This window comes from Papaver somniferum, chromosome 4 (assembly GCF_003573695.1).
Source record: "Papaver somniferum cultivar HN1 chromosome 4, ASM357369v1, whole genome shotgun sequence".
In the NCBI taxonomy this organism is placed as follows: Eukaryota; Viridiplantae; Streptophyta; class Magnoliopsida; order Ranunculales; family Papaveraceae; genus Papaver; species Papaver somniferum.
The window spans coordinates 22,232,921-22,256,050 of record NC_039361.1 but is presented as its reverse complement, the minus strand read 5'-3'; the positions used below and the strand labels follow the sequence as shown (position 1 = coordinate 22,256,050).

The window sequence follows — 23,130 nt, the reverse complement described above, 5'->3', positions numbered from 1 at the left end:
GCAACCCTCAAAGGTTTGATTATGGTCCCAATGACTACCAGCCTAACAATTTATGAGCATTTCATACCTTGGATTTTCTCTAGATTGCCTAAAATTATGCAAAATATGACAATTCTCAACAGGGTGATCTAAACTACCACATGCGGGACATGCATAGATTTCAGGTTGCCTAAGAAAATTAGATGTGACAGATTCCTCATGTGATTGCATTTCTAAAGCTGCGATTCGAGCTTCTAATTGATCCACAAGAGATGATTGTGTGAGTGAGGCATTAGCAAAATGTTCATTTTCACGTTGTGGCGAATGATGCATGTGTGAATAGTCATTAGGGTTCATGTATTGAGGCTCGGGACTCTGAAAATGTCCATTATAATTCCTATGACTATTGACATCATGGTCTATGGGAGGTTCATAACGTGGAGTATGTCCATACGCAAGTTATCTAAGGGATTTGTTGGATTCCCCAACTGTAGACCAAGATCTAGACATGATTGGGCTCAAAAGCTAAGTAACTATGTTACAAAGCCCAAAATTTGGTTTTTAATGGGTTTGGATTTTTGGGAAAAATTTGGTTTTTATGGGTAACATTTGGTTTTGTCGGGTTTGAAAAAGAAATTTGGTTTTTAATGGGTTTTAGAAAATTTGGACTTAATGGGAAAAGAAAACACTTTGGTTTATTGGGTTTTGAAAACTTTGGTTTTATGGGATAAAAGGCCAAGCCCACTGTTGGGTTTTGGAAAAATTGTTGTGAAACACAGCCCAACTCTCGGCCTAGAGTTTGGGTACACGGCCCATTAACGACTTCAGCAAGCCCAGAAACTAACGAAGCCCAGCTGAGTTGGTAGGTTCAGTTAAACTTGTTTAGGTTGTTTGTTGGGTTTTTGAAACCCAAAATTTTGATAGGGACAATCCCACAGTTAAGCTCAAATACAAACCCAAAAGTTAACTTAAATTACAAGCCCAACAAAAAAAATGGAAAAAATTATTACAAGCCCACAAACTAAAAATGGAAGCCCACAGGTTGGGTTCTCTTAATGGGTTTAGGCTTACTTGCTTAAGCACAGCCCAGCTGCTCTGTTTTTAGTTGCACATCCCAGTTCGGCCTTGTTCTTTTCCTTAGCTTGTGTAGCCCAGTTGTGTTTTGGTCTAGCTACAGCAGCAGCAGACAACAACACCAGATCAACTCAGAAACAACAACAGGCTTGGCCTGGCAGGAAACAGTAGCAGCACCAGGTCAGTTTGTGGCCCTCACAGCAAGGTCACATCAACAACAGCAGGGGCAACAGCTTCAGCAACAGCAGGGGCAACAGCTTCAGCAACAACAGCTGTTGGCAGCAGCACCACATGCAGCAGCAGGTAAAGCAGCAACAGGTCCTTGGCAAGCAACATGTCAGTTGGAGAAGGCACCTGTTACTCAACAGAGTTATCAGTTAAGAGCAAGCTACAAAGAACAGGAAAATTACACTAGATGCTACACTAAATGCTCATGCAGGAATGCAATGCAAAGATGAATATGCAAGTTATGATGCAGGAATGTAAGCAAGAAAACAACTTCAACACATCACCAGTCCCCGGCAGCGGCGCCAAAAACTTGGCAGGCTTTTAAGAGTGTAAAATAAGAGCAAGAAAGAAGCCTACTGGTTATACCTGCAAGTGCACAGGGTCTGTTGTAGTAGATGTGTGCAAGTTAGGGTCGAACCACAGAGACTAGGTGTGTGTGATTGAAGGTTTCCTAGCTAAGCTAGATCTCTAAGTGTAGCAGTGGCAGTGAGCTAATGAAACAAAGGCAATGAGCCTAAGGCAGTGAAGTGACAGCAAAGAAGTAAAGTGAATCAAATAAAAACAAGAAACAATAAAGGAAAGAGGGATTTTGGGTGAAGACTAGGGATTAGATTCCACCATTTCACCTAGACTAAGTTATCCTAGTTTCACATAAATCTTGTCCCTTGTATAGTTATCAGTGAGCTTCTTGGCTCAACTGACTAACTAGATGGCAGTGGAGGTTCTATGCCTGCTTCTCATCAAAGGGTTGGGTTAGAAAAGAAGCTAAAGGCACTAAGATAATTCTAATCCTAGTAGTAGTTGGGGCTCTCACACTGCAACTACCCACAGAGAAGCCACTTAGGTGTTTTAACAACCTAAAGGATGTTCTAATCACAACTAAAGTATTCATCCTAAGTACTAATTGTCTGATTTAGAGTACAACTAGTCAGAGGATTCATAACAGAAAATTAAGCATGAGTTGTAGCACAATCACATGTAGGTGTTCTAACTACAATGCATACATGATACGCACTGTGAGAGAAAAATGTAAAGTGCTTTGATTAAGACTATCCTAAACATTTCAAGCACAACAAGAATTATGTTTATAACTGAATGAAACTTAGCAATGGATCAAAGGGTTTCCTCATCACCCTAGTTATGAGCTTAGAACATGGAAATTACACTTGAAACAACATTGCATTCAAACAAAACATGAACTGAAGATAACACAGTTGAGTAACTGGCTAGTCCAGTCCTCTTGGGTGAAGCTCTGGCTAGCCCAGGCATAAGTTTTACATACACCCAATGTTCTCAATTTATAGTACAATGTTTTCCCCCAAAATTTAGAAACCCTAAATTTTGAAACGCTAATTTTGATTTTGGGAATTTTCAATTCAACTCACCCACTGTGATTTCTGCTTCGACCCATGCTCGTACTTCTCCTCCTCTGCTAATGTTGCTGCTCTTGTCGTCTCTGAAATACTAGCTCGAGATGTTTTACAAATCCCACACCCTAGGGTTCAGAGAAATAGGTGCAAGTTTTGTAAAATGTCTAGGCTAGTAGAGGGATGGGTTTTGGGGGAAGGAATGAGCTGATGGAGGTGGTGGCAGTGATAGAAATGGTTGCGTCAGAGGAGACAGTGGAGGAGGTGGTGTTGCAGACGAGAAGAGAGTTTTGCAGAGAATTTGGGAAGAAGAGAGGGGAAGAGATCGATGGAAATGGGATTAGGGTTCGTTTGGTTGAGGGTGTAGGTTTCTGATGCTAGGGTGTGAGGCGGGTGTATCAAAGGTTGATGCTCAGCAAAGCGAAAGCGTGGGATGAAAAGGTGATGGAATGATCCAACGGCGCGATAGGAACGACCGTTGGATGATGAGATACAACAAAACTGACGGCTTCAGATGGAGTTAGGTACTATAGTGTTTGACAGGAGCTTCGGATTTTGATGCACAATGATGAGGCGACCGTTGGATGACAAGATGGATCCAATCTGACGGTTCTCAAGGAAATGGGTATGGATAATGGAAATGGATTCGGGTAAGGGTTTTGGGCCTTGGGTATGCCAAGCCCATATCTTCTTTAAGAACAATTCTTCCTCTTCAAGCCCACTTCTAGTTGATCCGGCTCTTGCAAACATCATTCTTCGCTTCCTCCTAGCGGGAGTCTTTGCCGTTCCTTTGCTCTTTTCGCTCCGTGAGATAACCAGGCTTTATTTAGTACCTAAAAATGCAAAATTAATTAAGAAAAGTATTTTTTCTTGAAAACAACGAAAACACAGAATATGGGATAAAATGTAGAATTAATGCACAAAAGATGAGTTAAATGCCAAGAAAAATATATAGAAATATGCACTTTTTAGCACTCATCAAAGCATTATCTCAATTAGTTCCATCCATTCAAATCGTTTGTACCATTTTGCAACTCTAAAATTGTGTTTAAATTTGATATATGTATAACCATATGTCCAAACTCAAGGATTTCAGGCTTCATTAATCTCCATTGTCTTATATTTATCCTCCAATCATTACTACATCGATTGTTTGATTGCCTAACGGTTTCTCTCTCATTATACATATGCATGAAGTCACACTTTTTTAATCCTCATTGCGTGTACCATTGTTGATTACTCGATCTAGACAAGTAGTTCACTTTATAAGTTAATCACATAATGTCACCCTTCTCCTCAAAACAATATTTTTATGATGAGAACATAGTTGAGAAGATTGAAATACTATTTTATCACTAAACCAAGAGACATTGCAGTTGTTTGAGTAAGAATGATTATTTTTTTTTAAAAGTAAGAACGATTGTTTAGCTTTAATTTACCATTTTGACCATATAGCCAAAACATCAAATTTGAGGTGGTGGAGTAAATTGAAAAATTAAGGAAAACATTTACTAGTGGGCTTCAAGGATGATGTCTTCGAGACCTTGTTGTCTTGCCCATTTGGTGGCCTCTAATCAAAGATATAGATATAGACTACATCAATATCTATATCTATTTGGGGAGAATAGCAAAGTTATGGAGTACATCAAAGGAACTAATTTAGGTATAGATTGGCAATACGTTCTTATTTTAAAAGAACTCTTACACATATCAAAGAGTTTTTTCTCCTTTAAAGGAGTTCACATCCAAAAGAGAGGGAACGATCCTGCTGACGGTCCTCGAAGAGTAGTTGGGAAAAGGAGTTTCTCTCCTTCGAATCTCTCACAAGATATTTTTGATGAAATTTGTAATGATAGTAACTTCAATTTCATTCAAGGGGAAAGCCATGACAATCCTACTACAAGTCATGAGAGCACCCACAGTGTACCTCCTGTTGGGAGGAAAAAAGTTTAATCTCTTAATCTAATTCAGCTTTTTTTCAAAAAAAAAAAAAAACTAGTAGGCTAATTGTTTTAATATAAATGGATATCTAGTGCCTCTACTTATCTCAACCATGAGACAGACATTCATGATACTGCATCAAAGGTAAAAAAAAATGAAGAAAAACATAAAATGAATTTCGCCTTGTTACAATTGCTACTTATTGTTGTAAAATAATCGATAGACATGGGTCCTATATATTTCATGCTTTAATCCCCAGGCCTTTCTCTAAAATCTTTCTATTCTTAGAGCTTTGTGGTATCGATACTTTTGTATACTTTTAATGTATCCCTTATTTCAGAAAAATTCTCATGGATATCTAAAAATTGTCAAGGATGAATCTCTTCGCGAGGGAAAGTCTAGTTCTGTCTTGATTATATGCAGCATATAAGAACCCAAATGCACCAATGATCGCCCCAGCTTTCCTCGAAGCAGCTGATATACCATGACATGTCTAGCACAGCCTAGATGGGAATATCTTAGCTGGGACTATGAAGGTTGTATTGTTGGTTCTAAAGTTTGCAATATATGTAATAACAAAACTGATTTTGTCCTCCTTTTGACTCCAGTAATTGTAAGGGAATTATATTTAGATATAAACATCATTGATTGGGAAATTTTCGAGTGATCCACAAATATAGTTCTTGAACAATAAATTGTTTCGAACTAAGATTTCCAAGGATCAATGAACGTCCATTGCTTGAATTATATTTCGATATGTTTACAAGACATGCTGACTCAAAACTTCTTTTTTGAAATATTAAGTCTACGAGAAATCATACGACATAGTCTCGTATACATAGAATATTAATACTTGTGAGTAAAAAAAATTGTTCAGTCTTCACATACCTCTTTGTTGATGAAATTCTCCAAATGTCTTTGTTTGATCTTCAATCTTCAATCTTAGAGGGTTATTCAGTGATGTCTGATAGTCAACTACCAAACTTTAATCCTAGTCCGATACTTGACTTAAGTAGACTAGAAATCAAGATATAATTTGTTCATTTAACATTGACAACAAGCTTGAGATTGCTCTAACAACGTGTACTCTGTTAGTCATAGATAACATAACAGAAACGAGCACAACTGTAACAAATATGTAAGAGCAGAAATAAAATAAAAAATGATACTATAAATATTGTCTCAATTAGTTCCATTCATTCGAATCGTCTGTACCATTTTCCTAACTCTAAAATTGTGTTTAAATTTGATATTTATGTAGCCATATGACCACTTTGGTTAGAGAGATCATTTATAAAACTTTGGAAACTCAAGGGTTTCAGGCTTCATTCATCTCTATTATCACATGTGTATCAATTAATCATTACTGCCTTGATTGCTTAATTGCCTATCGGTTTCTCGCTCATTATACATACGCATAAGTTTATAGTCACACTTTTTTAATCCTCATATATCTTATATTTCTTCATTGATCACACTTCAATGAGTTTACCATTGCTGATTACTTGATCTAGAGAAGTATTTCATTTTTATAAGTTAATCACATGATGTCACCCTTCTCCTAGAAATGATGTTTTTATGATGAGAACATTGAGAAGACTGAAATACTATTTATTGCAGTAAAACAAGAGACATTACACTTTGCAGTTGTTTGAATAAGAATGATTGTTTTGGTTATTGAAAAAAAGAGTAAGCATGATTGTTTTAGCTCCCATTTCCCGTCTTGAGCATGTATACGAAACATCAAATTTGAGGTGGTGGAGTAAATTGAAAAATTAAGGAAAACAATAACTACGAAGTGGGTTGATTGTTTTAATATAAATGGAGGTGCAAATATTCTACATATCTCAACCACGAAACAAATGTCCAATAAAAGATGAAAGAATGTAAACTCAATTTCGATTTGATATAATTCATAGTTAATGATGTGAAATAATAGGTAGACATTTTTTTTATAAGCAAATAATTGGTAGACATGGGTACTGTATCTTTCATGCTTATTTTTTTTCTCTTCAACGTATCCCATATTTTAAGAAAATCTTATGAATAAAAAAAATCTTATGGATAACTAAAAATTGTTATATAGCATTTGATCTCTTCTCAAGGGAAAGGCTAGCCTTTGGTGATTTTGTTTGGGAATTTCATGTTAATCGGAGAGGAGTTCCATGTTTTACTTCTTTTTTTTAAGCATCCCATGTTTTACTTGTAATGTAAATGCGAAATTATCTATAACTGCTTTATTACTTTTCCCCACTAAGGATAAGAAGGAATTGAGTCCTAGAGTCTCATATAATACTATTTGGCCTTATTATTATGCATGAAAATATTTGTATTTACACGTTGTCGTCCGATGGAAAAATTGAAGGAGCTAGGATAGATTGCAGAGGATGAAACATAGGATGGAGGTGAATTTTGATGCTTCTAGAGCTGACCACTAACTAAAATTAGTTCATCCTCGACTTCCTAATTAGTTTCTGTGAAACATTGAGTACTCTTTGGTCTCCGGCCAGAATCTCCATGTTTTGGAAGAGTAAATATAAATCACTTGATTTTAGGTATCCGTATCAGAATCTAGTTGTCCCTCCGAGGACATCCGATAAAAGTATCAAAATCCAGTTATCGTGTTAGAGCAAGTCTTATGGTGGAATCCATCCATCTTCCATTTTCCACGTCACCTCAGCACTTGGAACTGTGGATGGAAGCGCAAGTTTAATGGTGGAATAGTAGAAACGCTATTCTTAATGGAGCTAAAAAAACACAATTAAGAATGGAGCTAAAAAAACGATATTAAGAATAGAGCTTTTTTTTCCAGCCGTTAGATTTCAACAACTCATTTTAAATCTACGGATAAAAGAAAACGCAATTCTTAATGGCATTTTTTTAGCGCCAATCTTATTTGCGTTTAGCGCTATTCTTATTGGCGTTTAGATGGATTCCACGAACCTTTCCACCAAACCATGGAACCCTCCTTGGATTTTTTGTGGAAAGCCCCAACTTGGAAGACACTAGACTTGACATTCCATGATTTTTCCACGCTTGGAATAGGTTGGATTCCACACTTGGAATAGGTTGGATTCCACCACAAGACTTGCTCTTAGTCATTTTCTTTCGTTCTCATTCTTTACTCAACGGGGTTGCTTGCGGTTCATTAGATAAACCAAGAAAATCAGAATACGAAGAGAGTGAAATCGTTAAGCTCATCATTGTTCATTTGAATAACGTTTCAACAAGTTTTATTACATAAAAAGATTCATAACACGAAGTTACGAAACACAATTAGTTTTTTCTGCACACCAAATTCAGATCAATCCTCAAAAAAACAAAACAAATGGCATAAGTAATCTCACAACATAGACTTCATTGCCTAACTCACTATTCTCTTGGTTTACGTCACCAATAAAACTCGTATTTTGAAAATCAAATATATTAAACAAACCAAGAAAATCAAACAGGCACTGTCCTGTTATTTCCTTGTTGGGGCTTTGGAATCTCATCCACGTCTCCGTCGTTCTCACCTGATATCTCCTCCAAAGATCTTCCTTTTGGTTCCGGTACCAAGAATGTAAACAACATACCTACAAAGTTGATAACTCCAAGCATGATCAAGGAGTTCTTAACTCCGATACCAGGAGGATACCCATGGTCAGTCTTAGTTCTGTCTTGATTCTGTGCAGCATATAAAAACCCAAATGCACCAATGATGGCTCCAGCTTTCCCTGAAGCTGCTGATATACCATGACATGTCGAGCGCAACCTAGCTGGGAATATCTCAGCCGGGACAATGAAGGTTGTACTGTTGGGTCCAAAGTTTGCAAAGAAGAAAGTTAATGCGTACATAATAACAAAACCGATTCTGTTCTCTTTTTGGCTCCAGTAATTGTAAGGAAATGCGATAGCAAACATGAAGACCGTCATGAAGAAGAAACCCATCATTTGAATTGCCCACCTCCCGATAATGTCGATGAATGCTACTGTAAACCAGTACCCAGGAACGGTACTGCACAGAGCAATTAATGTTTGTGCCCTGGCGATCTTGAAAACTTCTCCACTAGCACTCATCGTTTGTGCTGGTGGAATCCAACCAATTGCCGTAAAAATATCTTTTTGGAACAAGTTCTGACTGTAAAAAGCTATGTCTAGCAAGAACCAAGTACTTGTGGTTCCAAGTAAGTGAAGTCCGTGTCGTTTAAGAAATTCCTTTGAAAATAAACCAAATGAATTGCTAGGCTCCATCGTTAATCTCTCTACCATGTCCGTTTCAGCTTTAAGCTCCTGATTTAAAACCTTTGACATATCGGCAGCTGCCCTTGCTGCGTTTTTCTCTACAAGAGCAGTGTAACGAGCAGTTTCAGGCATTTTCATACGCCAATAGTAAGTCAAAACTGCCGGAACCGCACCGAAAATAACAATTATACGCCAGATGTAGTCGGCCTCTGGTGGAAGGGATGCCTTCGCATCAACTGCATAAGCCGGAGCAGGGAATATTTTCTCAAATATTGCAGCAACTACGAGGGAAAAAATTCCACCGGCTAGAATACCCGTTCCTTGCATGGCAAAGACAGCAGCAATAAAAGCACCGCGGGTTTTCTTGTTGGCGTACTCAGACATGATAGTTGCAGAAAGTGGGTAGTCACCACCGATTCCGAATCCAAGCCAGAAACGGAAGAAACATAGTGTAGCCATGACTGCTTTTGGCTGGTTGCCTAAGGACAGACCAGAAGCTACTGAACAGAGAACCATAATAAGTAGGGTAAGACCATAGACACGTTTTCTACCCATTCGATCACCTAGCCAACCAAAGAAGAGCTGACCAGCAAGTGTGCCGACTAGAGCCACACCATTAACAGCCGCAGCAACATTTGGTGGCAAACTCCCGGGTTTTGATGCTCCTTCGACAGTGTAGTAAATTCTGCCGAGCAATTTGGTGACAAGAGAGATGCAAAAAAGATCATATGCATCTGTAAAGAATCCCATACCAGCAATCAGAATGGCCGTAAAATGGTACAATTGTGTTTTTGCTACATCAAGTGCTTTTAGCACTTCTAGTTGTTCCTTCACCATGACTTTCTGCTATTCTCGAACTCGCCTTAATATTTTTTCCCTTCTCTTTCGGTTTGAAGAGAGGAAGAGAGAGCAAGAGAGATGGTTGTTGTTGCTGAAATAATGGAGGAAAGGAAAAAGGTTTGTGGTTTGAGAATGCAGTGAGCTCTCTTCCCATTATATAGAGATCCTTCAGAAATATTATACTCGTACAATTATCTTTTGTCAACTATGTCTAACTCGATGCAATAATTAAAAGCTTCGTATTCCCATTTATGCACTGTAATGCCTTAACTGCAACTCTACACGTCATCTCAATCTCAATTCAATATCTAAATGGAAAAAAGAAAAAAACTTCAACATGGAGATGGCCGGTGGATTCACTGAATAGGAATCCCACCTCGCAGTAGTTGCTTACATAGCTGTCAGCTGCTATATATTCCAATATCAAGAATATCAAAATTAAAATTAGAAAATGAATAACACCTCGTTTTGTTTGGGTCTGACTGGGGATTCGATCCGACTCAGTATCTAACTCAATCCAGTCAATATTTGACTTGAGATTTGACTCGACCCATATATGCGACTCTCGGAGATATTTGAGTCAGATACCGTTTTGTACCTAGGTTGTTGGGCGCATATCTAGCCAGATGTAATGAGTCGGATCAAATAATGATTCAGGTTTGGGTGATTCGGATTCGGATTCGGATTCAGACGAGTCAGGAAGAAAAAACAGACAACCTGTGAGTTTGACAAACTATGTTGATTGATATAAAACTGAGAAAACAGTCGTGTCTGCATCGTAATCTCAAGATCAAATGTCAACCGACAACCCCGATATTTTTTTCTCTCCAGATGCAAACTGAGAAAAATTATACTAATTGATGGAGACCCTTCCGTATGTTGATCACGTCCTAAACTATCATGTTGAAGGAAAATGTAATAAAATGTTTACCATACGGTCCCCATATGCACGTTTTGTAAATTTTTTATTTCCATATTAATTTGCTGTCGAATGTGATCAAGCTCTGGTCTAAAATGCAAATTCCAAGTGAACAATGTCAACCAATTTTATATTGTTAGACTTTTATACATGATTGAGACGAAAATGATTATTAATCACATGATCGAGTGTGAATGTGTGATGAAGATGGTTAGTCAACCGATCATTTATGGGATTTTTGCGATATGTTAAAGAACTATTTCACTACGAATTCAAATTACGTACTAAACATCTGACATATTAAAATTATATAAAGATTACTTCGGCCTATCGGTGAAGCCAGGATCGGTAGTAACCAAGCCAAGTTAGAAGTACATGAAAGGTCGTATGACTCCTATGCTTAACACTTAACGGAGTTGACAAAATTTGTGCCATGGGGTCAAACAAATTTGTTTTGACATTTACAGTTTAAACTTGTTAAGTACTCTTGAAATTATGCTTGCAGAATAATGTAAAAGCTTACGGCTTATGTCTGGTTGACAAACCACCTTTTCAAGGAATCTTATCACCTTCATACGCGGCATTTATGTCAGCCCAGTGCCAACTCCATACTAAAATTAGCAGCTAAAGCATTTGCATTCGCACAACGGCACAAATCAAAGATATCACCATTATCTACTTTGATCATTTGTTAGTAAAATATCAGGAGTATGATTCAATTTCCCTATCAAGTTGGAGTTTTTTCTTGTCTAAAATACTACAATGGAAGTCACTCAGATTTTAGTGTTCATTGTCTCCTCATTGGCAAGGTTTTTATGATAGAATCAATACAAAATTGGTCAAAAAGACCAAAACACAAAATTTCTGGGTGAAATGAATTCTTAGCTTTTGATACTGTTTATATAGCCAAACATCAGAAATATACTGTTTATATAGCCAATTTGGATATTTGGCTCAGGAAAATTAAAATGAAAAAATATGTCTTACCTAAAATACCCCTAACCTTCTAAACTCTTCTTTTCAAAGAGAATTTATTTCTCTTTTCAAAACCTCCCCATCCCGGCAGAGCTCGTTTATTCCTCACCTGCAGAATTCGATCAAAGTTTCAGAGCTCGTGTCTTTTTCAGATCTGGTTGATCAATCATGGTGATTAATGACTGTTGAATAGTTTGTTGAATCGAAGTTTCAATTGGAGTTTCAACTGTTGAATCGAAGTTTCATCTAATAGCGTCGAACGGTAAATTTCAATTGAAATAATTTTGATTTGGTTTTTGTCCAATTGAAGTTTCTCTGTCTATTCTGGAAAAAATGAGATTTTTGGCAAGGATGAAACTGGATTTCATCCATCACATATGGACAGAAAAAACTATTTTTTGTCAACCACACCCATTTTCTCACCTTCCACCACTGTCAAACCCACGGGTGTAAAAGTTCACACGCGCACCCAAAATCGGCGTATAAATTCTGCCGAAACCCAAAATTTTCAAAATTCAGTTTTCTTTTTATTTTAAATAACATATGTTACGCAGGAAACATAATGTGCATAACTTGTTATGCAGTAAAAATAACTATGCATAACTGCGTAGCTTATTATGCATAACTGGTTATGCAGTAAAAGTAACTATGCATAACTGCGTAGCTTATTATGCATAACTTGTTTTTGCACTGTATATTCTCTTGTGAGTTCTTTTTTTTTTCTTTTTTAAACTTTCTTAAAAAATATCTGCATAAAAAGTCTGCATAACTAGATATGCAGTACCATAAAAATATGCATAACTAGTTATGCAGTATAATTTTTATACTGCATAACTAGCTATGCAGTACAAATAAAATGTGCATAACATGTTATGCAGTACAAAAACAAGTTATGCAGTACAAAATGTGCATAACAAAATATGCATTACAAATAAAATAAATGTACATAATATCTTTTTTTTTTCAGCTTTGGTTGGCTGAGCACTATAACATAGCTGAGATATCATCATCAGACATTGTCAAGGTCAGCTTATTATGCATAACTTGTTATGCAGTAAAATCAAACATGCTGAACTGTGTAGCTTATTATGCATAACTGCTTATGCAGTAAAATCAAACATGCTGAACTGCGTAGCTTATTATGCATAACTGCTTATGCAGTAAAATCAAACATGCTGAACTGCATAACTTATTTGCATAACTTGTTATGCAGAAAAAGCAACTATGCATAACTGCGTAACTTATTATGCATAACTTGTTATGCAGTAAAAACAACTATGCTGAACTGCATAACTTGTTATGCAGTAAAAGCAAACATGCTGAACTGCGTAGCTTAGTATGCATAACTGGTTATGCAGTAAAAACGACTATGTGCATAACTGGTTATGCAGGTACATAACTTGCATGATGCATAAGGCATGATGATTTAACCCCTTTCTTAATTTTAAGTACTTATTATATTGTATCTTTTGTGTTGAATTTGTCTGTTTCAGTCAAGCAAGTTGTTGATAATAGGAAGAAAAGAAAAAGACGTGAACCCAACAAACAGAAAAACTTAAAAAGAAGAAGAACCAAGGTGAAAATGAAGAAGAAGAAGAAGAACCTGCCCCCTTATGCATCAATTATTATAAAGAAGGTGCGTTAACCTGGAAATCATTAATAACATGTTATCCCCATATAATTTCTTATGTTCAAAAAATAAATGCATAACAGGTTATATACTATGCATAATAGGTTATGCACACAACTGTCTGTTTAACAAATCTGCATAACAGTTTATGCATAAGCCTGGATAAAAGGCATATGAGGTTATGCAGTGAAAGTAGCAATTCTAACTTAGTAAAATACTTTTTTATTTTGTTATTTTGTTTGTGCAGTTAAAGCTAAGACCAAGCCTGCAACTCAAGGAGGTACTTATAGAGAAGGTTTTCCAAGGATACTTGCATTGTTCAATAGGATAAGGGAAAGAGGTGGTTTTAGTCCGTTGCAGGCTAATATGGTCAATGTTTCTCAATTTGGGAAAGTCTATAACTGGTTAAATGCTGCGAACATTTCATACTTGGATGGTAAGAGAAACCAGCTGATGGATGAGGTCCTTCTATCATATGACCATGATGATTTGAGTCAGCATTCATTCAAGGTGTCAGAAAACAAGTCTATAGAGTCAATGGCTAGTGAGCTTGCTGTTATTTTTCAGATGCCAAGAGTTAAAGGAAACAGAGGAAGAGATATTCTGACCTCAAAAGAAGAGATAGGGATGACTCAGTCACTTGCCCTCGTCAAGCAATTCCCATGCAAAACAAGAGCAGGTGCTGTGAATAAAACTCCCAAATCACAAGTAACAAAGTTGTGGATAGATGATATTGAAAGGTTGTTGATGGAAAAACTTGATCAGAAAGGTCATGAAGAGGAAGTTGTTTCCCTTGCATGCCTTTACATGCTAGTGGTTCTGTTTTTTTGTCGATCAATGAGAGACTCACTGGACGTCTCGTATGTTGGTTTGGTGAAGGATTTGGAAACCATGGATTCTGTATCTTTTGCTGATCTAATTCACCAACACCTGATGGATGGCATCAAGACTGTCAAAAGAGACAATCTTCTTATTAGGAATTGCGGTGGTTGCACTGTATATTCTCTTGTGAGTTCTTTTTTTCTTTTTTAAACTTTCTTAAAAAAAATCTGCATAAAAAGTCTGCATAACTAGATATGCAGTACCATAAAAATCTGCATAACTAGTTATGCAGTATAATTTTTATACTGCATAACTAGCTATGCAGTACAAATAAAATGTGCATAACATGTTATGCAGTACAAAAACAAGTTATGCAGTACAAAATATGCATTACAAATAAAATAAATGTACATAATATCTTTTTTTTTTCAGCTTTGGTTGGCTGAGCACTCTAACATAGCTGAGATATCATCATCAAACATTGTCAAGGTCAATCCCAATGCTACACCAAGAGCTGCAAGGTGGGACTTTGCAGCAATGAAGAAAGCAATGCTCAAGAAACATATTTCAAGCTTAGAGGTACTTGTTTATGAACCTTAAGAATGAATGTATATTTCAAGCATATGAAAGCAAACATGCAGAACTGCATAACTTATTATGCATAACTTGTTTAACTGCATAAAATACGAACATTGTTTAACTGCATAACATCTTATGCAGATCCAAAAATAACTGCATGACCTGTTATGCATTGTTTAGAGTATCTGCATAACTTGTTATGCATATAAGAAGTGTTATTGTTTTTGTTAAGCATTCCCTGCGTCACTTATTGTTTTAATGCATAACATCTTATGCAGATCCAACATTGACATCATGACAAGTTATGCATTGTTTAGGTTATCTGCATAAGTAGTTATGCATATAAAAGGGTTTTTACGCCTTCCCTGCGTCACTTATTGTTTTAATGCATAACATCTTATGCAGATCCAACATTGACAGCATGACAAGTTATGCATTGTTTAGGTTATCTGCATAAGTAGTTATGCATATAAATTTTTTTTTACGCCTTCCCTGCGTCACTTATTGTTTAACTGCATAACATCTTATGCAGATCCAAAATTAACTGAATGACCTGTTATGCATTGTTTAGGTTATCTGCATAAGTAGTTATGCATATAAAAGGTTTTTTACGCCTTCAATGCGTCACTTATTGTTTAACTGCATAACATCTTATGCATATCCAAAATTAACTGAATGACCTGTTATGCATTGTTTAGGTTATCTGCATAAGTAGTTATGCTACTGCTTCCTGCAACAATTTGGCACAAAACCAGTTAAATCATATTTTTAAATATGGATGAAACTCAATTATATCCTATCTTCAAAGCTAGATGAAAACCAGTTTCTGCAGGAATCAAATGAAACCCAGTTACATCCTATATATTTTGAAACCCTGATTCTTCAAATTGATTTAAAACCCTGATTCTTCACTGAACTGATAGATTGATTGAAACCCTAGAAACCTCTGATGTTGTAGAGTAGTGTTGATGGTGTTTGAAAACGGTTAATGAAAACCAATTTCACGAAAGTGTTGACGGTGAATGAAACCCAATTTCACGAAGGTGTTGAAGGTTGATGAAACTAGCAGACGATGGAGGAAACTGATTTTCGGATGGTTTCTGATGAATCTGCTACTGTTGATGGTTAGGAGACGGTGGAGGAAATCGATTTCAGATGGTTTTTGGTATAGGGAAACAGTGGACGAATTTGTTCCTCTTCTAGTTTGTGAGAAGATGAAGAAGAAGGATGTTGGCGTTTTCATCTGAAGAGAGAAGGAGAACGTGGTTTTGTTGAGGAGACGGAGAACGTGCAGTTACAAAAGGGTAATTGGGTCAGTTTCAATTAAAAAGTTGAACTGTCCATTTGACCCAGACGAAACTTCTACCAGTCCATATGGCCCAGAAAACTTGTGTTTTTGGATATATAGCCCATTTCCTGTAGAATCAAAATGAATCTCGAACATGATACAATATTTAGCAGTCTAAATATTCGAAGATGTATCAATTCGTACACTATTATTATAAAAAAAAAATCAGTTTGTACACTTTTTTTTTTATAAAGGGAAATTCATTAAAAGCTAAGGAAAGGAAGATACATAGTTTCTGTTACAAAGCTTATAAATCCACATATCTTTTCTAGATTTGTCCCAATATCTAGAATCGATATATAAACCCGAATACCTATTCAAACTTCTAGCTAACTTATCCGCATAACTACAAATTCTTTTGATGTGACAGAAAGAAGAACTAGCAAAAATATTTCCATAGTTCAAAGATTGATGCAAAATAGCTTTTGATCTCCAACGGACAGCAAAATTGTTCTTCTTTTGCATATTATTCATCACATTTCTATTATCATTTAAGAAAATTATTCTTTCATTTCCGCATCCTTGCATCCATTTGACTGCTTCTCTGCATGCTCTGGACTCAACTTCCTCTGCATTGGAGCACCAACCTGTTCCTCCTGCAAAATCAATAATATGTCATAGATTGTTAGTCTGTACCACACCATAGGCAATTTTCCTAGTTTTATTTTGAAAAGCACCATCAAAGTAAACATAATAGGCATCTTGTAAGTCATTTCCATCTCTATTATTACAGTTGGGATGAGGTCTTTCACAATTACTGTCACAATTGTTCCTGACAGTAACATAATTCTTATTATTAATGAAGCTAGGAAGATCCTTCTTTATGGATTCAATAAGATCTTTTGGGTTATCCTTAACTCCATCAAAAACAACACTGCATTTAAACTTCCAGATGTACCAAAGAATATAAGCAATAAAATCTCTATTGTTGTTGTCTTTTAGCCAGTATAAACACCAATCTTTGAAATTTAAATTAGCACCAACATAATAGGTTCCAGAGTAAGAAATACCCCTCCAAATGTCTTAAGAAAAAACATATCTAATAAACAGATGATCAATATCTTCGCTAGCATTACTATTACAAATAGGACAGTAAATATCTATAGGAGTATATCTTCCCAGACTTTCCCAAACTGGAAGACAACCACTCAGAGCTTTCCAGAGAAAAGTTTTCATCCTAGGCATGACATTCAATTTCCAAATATCAACCCAATCAACTTTCAAATTAATATGATTTTTGTTGCACAAATAATTGTATGCAGATTTGACTGAAACAAAGCCATCTCTTGTGCTGATCCATTTCCTAATATCTAACCTTTCACTATTATTGCTTGGTTCCAGAAGTTTAATTTCTTCTATATCATTGTCTTAAATAATATTCTCGATTAGATTATATTTCCAGTTACCTCTACTATCAATTATATCAGAAACTTTACTGAATATATTCAAACTATTATTATCTTTAGGTTTTGGACTTTTACCATTGGGGAGCCATTTATCAGTCCATATTTGATGTTCCTGCCATTTCCTAATTTCCATCAATTGTTTTCTCTTATTATGTCTAAACCTCTACAAATACTAGTCCATACCCATGATTTAACTTTTTTTCTTCTTATAGTATAGAGGGTCAGTATTAGGAAAGTATTTACATTTAAGAACAATGCACGATAGTCTATCAGGGTTTTCTAGCATTCTCCAAGCTAATCTAGTAAATAAAGCTAGGTTAAATTTATAAGGATTTTTGATACCTAGGCCGCCACTAACCTTACTAGTGCACATAGAATCCCAAGCCTTAATATATATACCTCTATTACACTAATTTTTCTGCCACCAAAAATCTCTTTGAAGAGCATTAAGCTTATCCAAAGTTTTTTTTTTAGGAATTAAGAAACAAATCATTTGGTGCATTGGGATAACACTAGTAACAGATCTTATTAAAGTAGTTCTGCCCGCTTGGGACAAGAACTTAGCTTTCCAACCCTGAACCCTACTATAAACTCTATCTAAAAGGTTTTGGTAATTAAAACTTTTAGACCTATTGAAGAACAAAGGTGTACCTAGATAAGTATCTTTTTTTTTAATCCTACCAACTTTAAGGATTCTGGCTAAAAGCTTAAAGTGTTTATTTTCTACTTTTTTACTAAAGTAAACACCTGATTTTTGGTAGTTTATAACTTGCCTAGAAGAGTCACTAAATTTTTTTAAAACTTCAAGAAGATTCCTAGATTGGACTATGCTAGCTGAAGTAAACAGAAATGGGTCATCATCAAAAAATATGTGAGAAATTGAAGGGCAGTCTCTAGTAGCCTTAATCTCAGTGATTTTACCAATAGATTCAGCATGAAACAAAAGTTTAGACAAAGCCTCCATGTAAATAATAAAAATGTATGGTGACATAGGGCCACCTTGTCTTATTCCCCTAGATGGGAAGAAAGTTTCTCCTGAAGAACCTTCACAAGGAAAGAATAAGACACCGAAGATATGCAATTAAAGATAAGATCACAAAACTCAGCTGAAAAACCAAATTGTTTGAAAACAAACATTACGAAATCCAATTCAAGCCTATCAAAGGCTTTCGAAAGATCTAATTTTAAGGCCATATGACCATTTTTACTTTTACTAGTTTTCATAGTGTGTAAAATTTCATGGGCAATAACTATATTATCCGTAATCTGTCTTTTTGGTATAAAGGCTGATTGGTTCTGCGAGATTAGATTGTCATGTAAAGGTTTAACCTATTAGATATAATCTTAGATATTATTTTGTAAAGAGCATTACTTAAACTGATTGGTCTAAATTCACTTGGGTTTTTTGGGTTCTTTGGTTTAGGGATCAAGGAGATAAACGTATGATTTATATTCTGATTAAAGTTTTTATGTTTGAAAACATTTTGTACCCACACCACAATGTCATCTTTTAAGAGGTCCCAATGTTGCTGATATAATTCTGGGGGGAAACCATCGGGACCTGGAGCACCCCAAGCATTCATCATAAAAAGAGCTTCTTTAATCTCTAATTGGTATTTCGTTACGTCTCATATTATCATCTTCACTAATGACAGGCTGTATAATCTCCTTAAAAAAGGATCAATATCTTTATTACTAGTTTGTGCCATATTTTTAAAGTGATTAGTTAATAGGGAACTAAGTTGTTCTTGTCCTTCTATCCATAATCCTGAGTTGTCTCTAAGGGCATAAGTACTATATTAAATCTCTTCCTATCAAAAGCTTGTTGATGAAAGAATTTCGTATTGTTATCATTTTATTTAACCCATTTTTCTTTAACATGCTGACCCCAATAATTTTTTTCGATTTCATACCATGAACTGAGTTCATTTTGAAGATGTTCTATTTTTTGTTTAACTTCTAAATTATATGGTTTTCTTGATTCTTCTTCAATATTAGATAAGATTGTAGAGATATTTTTGAATATATTTTCAAAGTCAGACTTATTCCAGACCCTGAGATTATACTTAATATTTTTGAGAGTTTTTAATAAGCTGTTATTTTTATCTTTTCTAAGCATGATAGATTTACTAATGACATCATTATAATCTTTGTGCTCAATACAGCACCTCATATATACCTATAGGGTTTAGAGCATTTATTAGTAATATGTATTGTTTTTAAAAGGATGGGAGCATGGTCTGAAGCTACTCTAGTAAGATGTTTATCTATAGATTTCGGAAACAACTCAAGCCATTTATGGTTGACAAAGAATCTATCAATTATTTCTTGTATATTTTGATCTCCTACTCTTTTATTAGTCCAGGTAAAAGGGAGTCCAGTGAAATTTAAATCAACTAGTCCTAGAGATTGTATACAGTGAAAAACATATGCAAAACTACTGGTAGAGGGGTTATTTCCTCCCTATTTCTCATCTGTGTGCATAATAAAATTAATGTCACCTAAAATAGCCCATGGGATATCTAATTCACTAATGTTAGTAATAAATTTTCATTGCTCATTCCTTAGATTGTTATCCAAAGCACCATATATAAAAGAAATATTCATGCTAAAATTAGATTTAATGATCTGGAAATGAGAAACATTATTCTTAAAAGAGATGAGTTTAGCTGAAACATCCTGATCCAAGCAACATCAAACCCTCCTGATCTACCTATAGAGGGCATGATGAACCAATCTTTTAATTTCCTTTTTTTAAAGATCTTCTCGACTATATGTAATCCTACTTTGGTCTCAGATAAAAAGATAACATCCAAGTTATTAGATTTATTTAAATAATTCATATGGTCTTGTTTTAACTGTGACTTAATACCTTGTAAGTTCCAGGATAAAACCTTAAACTCATATCCCTAGCATTTTCATCAATATTGGCATATCTAACTAAAAGACGACATTGGAGTGGGAACATGGAAGTATACAAATTATTAAAGAAAATGATAATGAATCTAAAGCAGATGTATAACCAATCAATCAAAATGGGATGAATGTAAATTTTCATTTGTTGATCATATTTTCTAAAAAATTTACTCTGCGAGTACCAAGATGAAAACTTAAGTTCATGCTCATAATTCCTTTTAATCATATCCTTATGAAGAACAAGAAATAAGAAAATTTTAAAGAGAGGAGCAAAGATTTTAATGCAGAAATTTTTTGTACCCAAATAGCTAAAGTTTAAGATTAGAAGTTTAGCATGGTAGGAGTAATGCGTGAAATTATTTTTTATATAAAGATATGTTTGTTGAACAAATACCTCATTTTGTGCAGTAAGAGAAAGACAGTTGGAGATTTCCTCAGCTTTTGCCATGTCACTGTCAGTTTCTTTTCCTATGCTCTCATGAAGGAAGACATCCCAATTAATAATGTTCTCCTTATCGGCACATGCAAATTCATCTATCTCTTCTCTGTTAAGTTCAGTGGCTTCAGTTAAGTTAATTAAAGCTTCACCCAATCTTTTTCCATTCTGCTCTGGAGACTGCTCTTGAAGGACTTCTTCTGCTATGATATTTGGAATATTGCTTTCCTCTTTTTTCACTTCAACCCAATTCTCATTAGCTTTTTCTTTATCCTCAACATCATTTATTATGAGGCTGCTTCTTCTTCCCATGATAGAGTATTGGCTTAGCAGTCTGAACCACTCTGATTGCTTCTTTTTCTGATTTTCTTCTCTAAAGTTGCTTTTTTTGGTACTTATTGATTCTCCGGAATCTATTAATTCCTTTTATTTTAGAGTTTTGTTCAGTTCATCAGCTGTTATTTCCCTCATATCCCCAGTAACTCATACTGCTTTTCTTTTCTCCTGATTTTCACTGTGTGAGTAGGTATTATCATTTCCACCACAACTCTCTCCACTGTTTTCTTCTATATTGATTCTTCTCCTTTTGCTTCCTCTTTTCAGATAGTCTATTCTATCTATTTCACTATCATAGATTCTAAGACCAGCAGCAGCATCTGTTGTCCTAACAACATTTTTATTAGAGCACTGCTCGGTTGAACCCACCAAGTGTTGGTATGTCAAGTTTGGTTGTCATATTTAGTTCCAAAACTCGAGTCACTTAATAAGTAAACTAGAGTCAACTTCGATAGGTTAGACTAGAAACGATAGAAGTATTGATCTCCAGTTACTCACAAAGATATGAAGATGGATTGAAGACAACAAAGACATTTTCCTTCAGCTTGAGGTTAGTAACTACGACTTGACTTGTTCCATTTATATCTTGTGTCTTTCAAATATTTTAGATTGAAAACATAACATTCGAAGATGTGAATGATTATACTCTAGTTAGACATAATATTAAGGAATTACAATACGAAGTATAACGTCTATCTTTTGAACTTCGTACATAAGACGTCGACATAATCGTATGAATGCTATTGTGAATATGTATGGGTATGGGTGAAGATTTCGTCCTAGGAAACAATGTTTTACATTCTTTTAAAGAAAGTACACATAAACTTGTTTTGTGAATCGAAAGGGAAATCGCTAGGCTTATTGGTATTGTTATTCATTGCATATCTTTGGATTACCAATATGTGTGTTTAGTATAAACGCTCATAACTTGTTTATGTACGGTGGTAAAACTATTCACAGTGACTGACTTTTGTATTGGTATGACTTTTATTAGTGAAACCGATCTTAAGTAATCACCTAAGATGGTATGATCGATTTAGTGTAATTGGTATGACCAACTCTAGTCATTGGGAAACCGATCCTAGTAAGAGGTGCAACCGAACACAAAAGGGAAATCGATCCTTGTAAGAGGTGCAACAAGTTATTGGGGATGAATCCTATGAACATGTGCAACAAGTTATTGGGGACGAATCCTATGAACATGTGCACCAAATACAAGTTAAATACCATATATATGTGGGAACCGATCCTAGTACCTAGGCAACCAAGTTTTGGTAACTAGCGTGACTAATTCTAGTACCCACATGGAGGTAGAACCGAAACTTGTTTTGGTAGAACCGTGAATCCCATGTTTGGTGATTTGATAGGATAATCAATCACTTAGTTCTTGGAAGTCATATGAAACCAATTCTAAACTTGTTTGAAAGTGTGGCAAATCGGTTCCAAGATTGTAAGTATGAAAAGGACTTACAAAGTAAAGATGTCGACATACTTTGAACATGTGCAGTAACGCTTATCTTTTATTGTTCAAAGATATTCCTTAATAGATAAAGGAGAGATTTGCGGTTAATATTTGGACAAAACATTTCCAGGAATTATGGAAACCGAATTTGGATATATATTGCAAATCTTGAGAATATTTTCGGTTCTGGAAATTCCTTGGTGTCCAAACTTCCTTGGTCTATAAATATTGAAGTTTGCATTTCAAGCAAACTAATCCTCAGAGCCAGCAAGACTACCTAGTTGTGTTGTTACTGGTGGAGCCGCCTATTCGGAGAGGAAAGTAACCTAATTAGGCGAAATCTCTTATGGACGCTCGGTTTAAAGACTTGTTTGGGATTTAGAAGCTCTATTAGTACCGTTGGTTGGAAACTAGATGATTCCATTGTTATTTTAGTTTTCGATTATTGATTTAATTGACTAACGGTTGTTGAATCTTTGATTGCACCTAGTTTGTTTATTCTTGAGAACCTTCTCTTCTGATATAAGGCTCACTCAAACTAGATCAAAGATTTAATGTTTCTACAAATCTAAGTTTTTCTAGATGCGTAAGATAGATTCATTGATTTGCCATTGTTAACAGACTCCATTCTGTGCGACAAATCAATAA

General features: G+C 35.4%; 1 protein-coding gene across 1 annotated transcript; it reads right to left on the bottom strand.

Moving 5' to 3' along the window:
- Nucleotides 1–7,769: 7,769 nt before the first annotated feature.
- Nucleotides 7,770–9,787, bottom strand: LOC113274924 (probable inorganic phosphate transporter 1-3). The gene has a single exon (XM_026524339.1). The coding sequence runs from the start codon at nt 9,648–9,650 to the stop codon at nt 8,034–8,036; it is 1,617 nt and encodes a 538-aa protein (XP_026380124.1). The 5' UTR covers nt 9,651–9,787; the 3' UTR covers nt 7,770–8,033.
- Between the last annotated feature and the right edge of the window lie 13,343 nt (nt 9,788–23,130).

Coding starts and splice junctions, on each gene's coding strand:
- LOC113274924 (XM_026524339.1), bottom strand. CDS start 9,650: ATGGTGAAGGAACAACTAGAAGTGCTAAAAGCACTTGATGTAGCAAAA.